Consider the following 9,761-nt stretch of genomic DNA (forward strand, 5'->3'; position numbering starts at 1 on the left):
TACTCCATCAGCACTAAAAGTTTCAAATGGTTGATAACAATCTTACTCATCATACACCTAAAGACTACCAAACCGAGGAATGCTCCACTTCCTATCATCTTAATAACGTATACTTAACTCAAGACCCTTAGGCAAGGGTTGTAGGGGTGTATCCCTACAACCAGCAGCGTGTTAATGATATGTTAGCGTTAATTATAAAGGCGCGGATAAAATTGTATTACAAGTCTAAGCTTTCATATTGAACATACACTATAACATGTTTATGTTTAATGTCACAGCTAAGATTTGCACTACAACTTTATTTAGTGATAATGATAATAGCTGACCACTCTCAGCCACGTACGTGGTGATGGCCGTAGGACGCAGTCCGGCGTAAAAGCTTTACTTTTATTTATGAGATTGTGAAAAGTGCGTATGGGAACAGACGCGATTGTTCTCACTGAGGCAGCTCGGACCACTATAGCTCAAATAAAAGAGAGGGACCTTGACAAATCACGAACAAAGTCGCGAGCCATTAGCATGACATCTTTCACATGAGCGGACGGATCACAATAATTAGTGTATCGGTAAATTCGATCGGAAAATTGAGCAAGCTCACTCACACAGCCGCGCTGAAGATTCACTTGAGCAGTCAAAGGTTACACTGTGTGTTTAGGTAAGCCTTAAGCCGAGGTGAACGAATTTCGCATGATATAAATATAGGATGTTTTAGCGTACCAACATTCAGAGTTCATCCTTCGTAACAAGTACAGCTTTTGATATGAAGCTGGTAATTTTTAAATTTTTTTTTTTAAACTTTTTATTGCCTCTCGGTTGAAACAATTAGTCGAATTCAAGCGTAACTGACGGTTGTGAAAAGTGCGCCGTTAAAATTGAAACGTTCGGAATCATTGAAGTGTATGCGTATGTTTGAGATCCCTACGCACGCACGATGTGGTTTAATTGAATACTTTGGGCTTCAAAACTTTGACAAAATTATTAGTCAAATTGTATGATTAACTTCATAGTTATCTTGACTTACTTAAATTTTGAAAGATTTTTAATAATATAAAATTTCATCAAGAAAAAAAATTGTATTTTTTTTTACAAAAACTTCGCTAAATTAAAACACAGTGAAATTGTTTTATACTTTAAAAGTTTCTTCATACAATTTTTTAATTTCATACAATACGTTAAGTTTAGTTTATTTATCTTTTCGAATCGAAATCGAAATCAGATTACTATCAAACTTTATCAAATCTATGCGCACGCTTCGCTAGTTTTCCGAATCGAAGAAATAAATATCAAAATAATTAATTTGAATATTTTAGTGTTGCATATCGATTCCACTTTTCATTTATTTTTTTTATTTTCAGCTAATAGTCCTATCAATTATAGCCTGTGGCTATGCGGACAAGTTAGACAGAGCTTATCTACCGCCGGTTAATGCCGCGACAGCTGGAGGTAGCCCAGGAGCTCTGATAGCACCGGGTGCGACATCGGTCGCAAGACCAGGCGCTAATTTAGGACAATCAAGTCAAGTTGATCTCGGACAAGGAGTTTCATCAGGACGTCAACCTGGAACTGGATCAGGACCGTCGCGCCCGTCTACTTTCAGTGGAGTTTCTGAAAATGTTGCGAAGGGACCTGCGTTTGGAATTAACCAGAGTCCAAATGGAATCAATCAAGGCTCAAGTGGAATTAACCAGTTCCCAAGTACTTTAACACCTGCTGGCGGTAAAGGCAATTTTGCGTTACTCGGAGCGAATGCTCCCTTTGGCACTTCACAAGGTCAAACTTTTGGTTCATCCGTTACGCCTGATGCTAACACATTCAATGTTGGAAGTCAACAAACATACAGACCTCAGTCAGAAGCACCTTCCGGCCAAACATTTGGACAACAAGCAGTCAGCGTGGCTCAAACTTACAAACCAGAGCGTGCGCAAGCCGCAGCTGACAGAAATGCTGAAATCCTGAAGTATGTGAACGACAATAATGGTGAATCTTACTTATACAGCTACGAAACATCCAACGGAATTTCCGCTGAAGAATCCGGTGTCGCGACAAATGGTGTAAAGGCACAAGGTGGTTTTTCTTATACCGGTGATGATGGTCAAGCCTATTCTCTGACCTATACTGCAGATGAAAATGGTTTTCAACCACAAGGTGAACATTTGCCCACACCCCATCCTATTCCTGAAGAAATACTGAAATCGATTGAAGAAAATTATAGAGCAGCTGCTGCTGGTACTCAAGAAGGTAATTCTCAATTAATAACATGTTTTAGTTAATTTTGTTCATTTATTGTTTTTAAACTTAGTTTTATTATTTATAATTCCCATTTTAAATATTCACTTTGATATTTATAGGTGCGTACCGTCCAGAAGAATACGAAAACGAAAATTCTCCCCAGCAATATAACATTGGACAGTCCTCCTTTAACCGACCGTCAAGCCAAAATCAAGGTTCCTACCAAGCGTCATTTTCGCAAGGTCCTATCGGTCAAAGCAACGAATTCCCTGGAAATCAAGGAGTTCTTGGAGCAAGTACTATAACTGGTCAGTCAGGTCAATTTGGTCAAATAAGACCTTCAAAAGGTTCTAACATATTTGATATCGCAACAGGTGGATCAAAAGGGCCTTTTAACCAATATCAAGCAGAAAATAACCAAGGCGAAGTGCAAAAGATTCCAAGCCCTAATCAAATTGGTAACGTTAAACCGAATCAATTCGGAACAGGATCTGTAGGTCAAAACAATCAGTACCAAATAAGCGTTGGCAGTAGTCAGGGTCCTTTTGGTCAATATTCAAACCAGGGAGCTATCAATCAAGGTTCAAGTCAAAGTTCCAAAGGTCAATCAGTCGGGTATAACTACAATCAACCCCAAAGTGCTTTTGGATCAGCGACCCAATTTGGTTCAAAGGCTTCAGTTCAGAACCGTCCAGAAGGAAATCAAGGTCCAACAACTTCATCATCCGGATCTGGCAATGTTCAAAATACTTTTGGTATTCAATCTGGAAAGCTTCCATCGTCTGAAACACCATTTGGATTTTCTCAAGGCTCTCAGTTTGGTCAGTCACAAAACTCTTTAAACAGGCCCGAAAATCGGCCCTCGGGTTCAGGAGCACTTGGACAGAGCCAGCAAAATCAATATAACATAAATAAGCCATCATTTGTGGCACCACAAGGATCTCAAGTTACTCCTGGAGGTCAGGCATCTTCTGGGCCTACAGGCTACCAAACAAATGCAGATCGTCCTTCATTTGGATCGAATAGACCAAGCGGGACTAGTTTTCAAACTAACCAAGGCTCAAAATACCAATCCAATGGTAACAAACCGACTGGTATAACCAATGGCCAACAATATCAACAAAATGGAAACCGTCCCGTGAGTGCGAATACCGGATCTGGTCAAGTTGTCTCACCGCTCGGAGGATCTTCTGGAATAAAGAAAACAGAATCTGGAAGCTTCTTTGGTCAATCGAATCAGCCTTTCGGTTCCAACATAGGACCTGATCAAAGTGGTACACAGTTTGGACAGAGCAGTCAGCAATTTAACTTAGCTCAGGGTTCTAAAAGCCCAGGCCTTATTCAAGCCCCTTACCAGTACGATAGACCGAGTCAATCTTTCCCACCGCAACAACAGACAGGTGTCGGCTCCGGTCAACGTCCAGGGATCAATTCCTTTGGATCTTCTCAAGGATCACGGCCAGGTGTAAGTTCTCCTGGATCTCAGGGAATAAGTGGACAGCAATCGAGTTCTCATTCACAGGGAAATCAGGCTGGGAATGGACGTCCTGGATTTACAGGGAATCAGGGAGGGAGCGGACAGCGTCCTGATGATCTTCCAGGGTTTCAGGGTACAAGCGGGCCAGGTGGAAGCTATTCTGGATCTCTTGGCGTGACTGGGCAGAAGCCCGGAACGAGCTCTCAGGCAGTGAACGGTCAACGGCCGTTCGGTAGTTTTTCGGGAACCCAAGGTTACAATGGTCCATCAGGAATTACTCAAGGTGCAAGCGGCCAACGGCCGACAGCAGGATCACCAGGTCAGAGTAACCAGGGCAGACCAGAGCAATTCGGAGGCCCGAGACAACCACCGAGCTTCAACCCACAAGAAGGTTACAAATACTAGTCCAAAGTTCTAGCGAATTCTTAGTTTTAAATAGAGAGAGCATAAGAAAATTTACAAAAAAAAAAAATATTTAACTAGCAGAGCATATGAAAATGAATCAAAAAATATCGCCTCGTGTCTAATTTTATACATTTCATTTTAGTAAAATTATGATTGTATGAAAACGATAGCTTGAGAAAATCACTGTGTGATTGATTATATTAATAAAGAAATATTATAAAACGTCTTTGTTTTACTTCACCTCCTAATAGCAAAACAAAAATCAAAATTAGTTCCACTAAATAAATAAACTTCAAAATAATTTACCAGTCGTTTTGCCAATTATGTTTATATACCTTGATTCATAATAATCATTACATTAGGCTTGTGGTTAGACAAGTTAGCTCTATAATGATGGTAATTTCAATAGAGTACACCCAATATCGCGAAAAATGAAGCAATTACCCGCCAGCCCCGACCGTGAACGAACGATGTGAACTAATGACATGTGAGCAAGCTTTATGTCTACTTAAAACTTCATTAGACATATTCAGTTAACCTTAAACGTATGTTTTTTGTTAACCATCTCATTGGTTCATTGGTTAGCTTTCATGGCTTGGGATCATAAGGTTCAGGGTTCGAGTCCTGGGTCGAGATATGAAATATTGAGCTTTTTCCGAGCCGGTACAGGGCTTGCACCTAGGATTCATGTAGATGAATAAGCAAGCCAATGAAGTAGTCACCAATATAACGATTGTAAGGTAATGTGACAAGTAATAATATGCCTTTAGATTGGCGAGATAATAAATGATTCATTCCACACACTATAAAATGTGATAGCTAATGTGGAAAGCAACTAATTATTATTATGGTTGCATAGGTAAGTCTTTCTGTCTGTCTTCTGTTAACTTTTTACGGCTGAATCGCTTAACCGATTTGGGTAAAATTTGGTAAGTATAGATAGAGATGAATGGAACCTTGGAGCAAAATAATGGCTACTTTTTATCCCGAAAAAATGCATGGTTTTTGTGATTTTAGTCTATAATAACTCAGAGGTAACTAACTCTTGAGCTAGTGATACTTTAACTACGAGGTCACTAAATTGTATTAAAAATCAAAAAGGTTTTAAATTTTAGTATTTTGAGAAAAGATAAAATAGATAAAGCCTACATGTGAGAACTAAAACAGTTTCATTTCGCACAAAAACACAACAATGGTGCGATACTAGAACTACAGTACCCTGCTGTACATCACGGCAACGCTCTTGGCACTTTCAATGAATAACATCGTTCTTGAATGTGTTACTTTTATTTATTTCAAAATGCCTTATAAACAAAACATAATACCTATGTTACTCGAAAAATTTAGGTGTTATAAGTCGCTGTGCCACGGAGTGCACGATAAATTTTCGTTTTCGATTACGATCAAGAAAATTTGATAGTGATCGATGTTCAGACTTAAACACCTTTAGTTAACCTCATCATCATGAGGAGCCGCTTCATACTGAAGTTTGGCAATCAGACGGAGAAAATTTTCCGATGTCTTGAAATATTTTTCAGCTGTATGTAGCTAATAATTACTCTTGGTCCACTCTTTATTATCGTGTGCTCATTTACGTCGCTGTCGCCCTGGTGTCCTTTCCCGACTAAGTCTTCTAGCATCAACCTAGGAAACTCGTAGAGGGGTCTTGCTCTGGGTGTTTTTTTTTTTATTCTTTACAAGTTAGCCCTTGATTACAATCTCACCTGATGTAAGTGATGATGTAGTCTAAGATGGAAGCGGGCTAATTTGTTAGGAGGAGGATGAAAATCTTCACCCCTATTACTTTCTACACGACATCGTACCAGAACGCTAAATCACTTGGCGGTAAGTCTTTGCCCGTTGGGTGGTGACTAGCCACGGCCGAAGCCTCCCACCAGCCAGACCTGGACCAATTAAGAAAATCTCAATCGGCCCAGCCGGGGATCGAACCCAGGACCTCCGTTTGAAAATCCACCGCGCCTACAACTGCGCCACGGAGGCCGTGTTTCCGATTTAAGTTCAGCTAATCAAATTCCCTCTGCGTAGTCCTGCAGTTGAACATTTAAAAATGAACTTATGAAAATGAATACTCCCTTTACCTCTCCAAGTAAGTTTCAGTAATAAATAAAGTAAATAAAGCTACTCAGTTAAATGATAAAATCGTTAACAAGCGAGCGAGACGAGACGTCATGCGCTCACTTGACCTGCACTTCATTAGTGCACGATTCTAAACTAACCTGCACAACAATATCGCCGTGTACCTAAAGGGATACCTATGGATTCTTCAAATACCATGTAATATACCAAACGTTACCACGAACTACAGAAGGTGGGTTTTGTGAGAATTGATTGATTTTTGTAATATGAGTTGTTGACAGTGTTTGAAAAGTCGAGCGACTAAGAGTTTTCACCAAAAACTTATCTCATGCATGTCAGAATATTTCTCTTTTATAGATCTACTAAAAAGTCTATGATAGCATACTTATTCTATTTATATATTAATAATTTTTCAAGTATAACTAACTATAGCAGTACTCGTTTTATCTTCTTAAATGACGGCCTCCGTGGCGCAGTGGTATGTACGGTAGATTTACAAAACGGAGGTTCTGGGTTCGATTTGCTTAAGAGATTTGCTTAATTGGGAAAATCCAGTGGGTCCAAGTCTGGCTGGTAAACAAAGTATTGTAATCAAGGCGCTAACTTGTAAAGAATAAAAAAAAATTGGCTCGCACAATGAACGCGAACGGGAACTACGCAGGTAAACTACGTCTAGCAATAAATAAATAATTATGAATTAATTGAAACGTATTTGATTATACTATACGAGTACCTTCATGCACATCAATCAATCTATAAATCAATCTACCGCCAAGGTACTAGAGAGAACATATAAAAGTAATAACATATTATCCGCTACGTTTGCAAATGAATAACTTTTATTCTGCCGACGCTCGGCCGAACGTCACGACTCGACGTCCGCGTCGTGTGGGAGAGGCGTCGGGCTGACGACTCGTCACGAGTGAACGAAGTCGGCAGTCGGTTGTTTACTGATGTCGGTAAATGCCACTCGCCGTTACTGCCATACTTAGCCAGCTTTTGTTTGAATTTATTCTTTTTTTTTATAAATGACGAAACTAGATTTCTTGCCTAAAGTAAAATGGAATCATCACACATGAATTGTGATATCCCACTTATGTATTGTGCTAGGAATCATACTACAATGTGCTGTTTGTAAATCTGAAGTATTAAGTTAAAGTAATATGTATAGATGTTAAGCTCATTAAGCGTGCTTGATGTCAGAAATAATCATGACAATAGTATTTTCTCTAACAATTAATGTAACAAAGTCTTCATTCTATTATTATTGTTATTATCAGCTTATATTTAACGACCCAGACACCGGACCGCTAAAAGAAAGGGCATGTGTAGTTTCAACCCACCATACTGCATGCGGGTTAGCAGGCTTAGTACGATGATACATGTATCGTACTTGTCTCTTGTATCAATCACTATCTGATGCTAACAACTGGTACCTACTCAACAAGACACGGGGGTGCGACACTACCAATTTTCCAACTCGGGGCTGCCGCTGCTACTATTAAGAATTTTTGGGAGAAAGGAAATCTCATAATAACCCAACACATTTCGATCCGAATCCATATCCTAATTACTAGGCCAACGAGACTGTCATATACAACCCGGGACCTCACATTCCGAAGGGATACACTAACCACCGCGACAGTAAGAATAGCGCCAGTAACCTTGTATGTGTACACCCGACTCCACCCGCGGCTCACGTCGCATGAACTCTCGAACTCTCACGGAGCGACGTGTGAGCGCTCGTGTGAGGAAACGGTGACGGGTGACTAGCGTCCCGTCCGTGGTAGCCTGCGCCCAGCACCGAAAGAGCGCGGACAAGGCATAGGTACTGGTACTGGCGTAAGCGACCCACCAACTACGGCATTTTTAATTTTATTCATTATTATCAACCGATTTTAACGCTCCACTACAGCTGGGCCAGGTCATATACGCTCCAACGTGCGTTGACGGGCTTAAAGTGATAATGTTAGATTCATTAGCCGTCTCTATCAGATGTGAATTGTGTTACCCGGGACGAGCGTCATAATTATGCGCTCTCCGAGACACGCTGCTTCTAGTTACGTGAATGAAATAAAGTTTTGATCAAATTACGTTTTCTGCGTTACTTGAAACATGTCCAAAGTCTTTGTTTGTCACGCGCTAATTTCTGTTAGTGTACACAATATGTAACTCATAAAAACCGAAAACGTGCGCCGCGCTCGCTTATATTGAGTGATTCCGTAGGTTTATAATATTAAAACTAGCAAAGTAAATAGTATGTACGCCAGCAGCTACATCGGGTTCCGTAGTCCGTCACGCTTAATATATTGTACTTAATACAATAATTTGGAACTTAAATTTTATTTTTGAGCTCGCTATTATTAAAAAACTATAACCTTTAAATTTGTCAGCTGCACTTTCTAAATTAAGGGACGTTAGGAACTCTCGTAGCTTGTATTTCACGTTTACGGCATAAAATAATCAGAATCAGAAATCAAAGTAGAGTAGGTTTGAGAAAATCACTATCATACAAAATGTACGTGTGTACATAAGACTCGAATACAGAACCTTGAAGTCGGCTAAGAAGATAAACTTCCTACATATCTCTAAAAGCTCCGCATAAAGATTTCTCCGCGTGGCCGGTCGACGACCGTTTGATCGAAGATCTGTAATTAATGTTGATTAATGTAATATTTATAATGTAACACATTACTTCACAGTTTATACATTTTACGCCTATTTGTGTAAAACAAACTGGAGACTAAATTTTGAACATTTAAATTACATTGAAAAAGTAATAGTTATGAAATAATATTTTGTGTGAATTTATTACATTAGTGTCTTTGTAGTAATCTATTTATTTGTAGATATATTTTTATTGTCAACTTATGCTAAACTATTACAGCACGCTGTTACTTAAACGGTCGGACGTTGTTGCAAAACTGTTACATCTGAACTAGTAACTATAATTCTTTCGGCATTTTTCCAAAATGGTGTGGAAGTTGACGGATGGCGGTACTAAGTTACGATTATTATTGTTTCGATAAAAACGTTCAAGTCCTGTTTCGAGCATCATGGTCTACTTTCAACTGTATACTTATTTAGCCGTGATAGCCCAGTGGATATGACCTCTGCTTCCGATTCCGGGGGGTGTGGGTTCGAATCCGGTCCGGGGCATGCATCTCTAACTTTTCAGTTGTGTGCATTTTAAGAAATTAAATATCACGTGTCTCAATGAAGGAAAACATCGTGAGGAAACCTGCATACCAGAGAATTACCTTAATTCTCTGCGTGTGTGAAGTCTGCAAATCCGCATTGGGCCAGCGTGGTGGACCATTGGCCTAACCCCTCTCATTCTGAGAGGAGACTCGAGCTCAGCAGTGAGCCGAATATGGGTTGATGATGTGACTTATTTTGAAAGAATTTAAAATTTTAAAGAGTCTTGTCTACTAATCTATACCAATATTATAAAGCTGAAGAGTTTGTTTGTTTGATTGATTGAACGCGTAACCAGCTTCACGATTCACTGAGCTATGCTAGTGACTAAGGTTCGGCTGAATTTCTGAATTGA

At 39.6% G+C, this 9,761-nt stretch overlaps 1 protein-coding gene across 1 annotated transcript; it reads left to right on the forward strand.

The window, feature by feature from the left end:
- Window positions 1-727: 727 nt before the first annotated feature.
- Window positions 728-4,333, forward strand: LOC112050491 (hornerin). Its single transcript, XM_024088764.2, has 3 exons — window positions 728-769; window positions 1,356-2,238; window positions 2,349-4,333. The coding sequence occupies exons 1-3, from the start codon at window positions 761-763 to the stop codon at window positions 4,109-4,111; spliced, it is 2,655 nt and encodes an 884-aa protein (XP_023944532.2). The 5' UTR covers window positions 728-760; the 3' UTR covers window positions 4,112-4,333.
- The last annotated feature ends 5,428 nt before the right edge of the window (window positions 4,334-9,761 follow it).

The sequence above is a fragment of the Bicyclus anynana genome, chromosome 20 (assembly GCF_947172395.1).
Source record: "Bicyclus anynana chromosome 20, ilBicAnyn1.1, whole genome shotgun sequence".
NCBI classification, from domain to species: domain Eukaryota; kingdom Metazoa; phylum Arthropoda; class Insecta; order Lepidoptera; family Nymphalidae; genus Bicyclus; species Bicyclus anynana.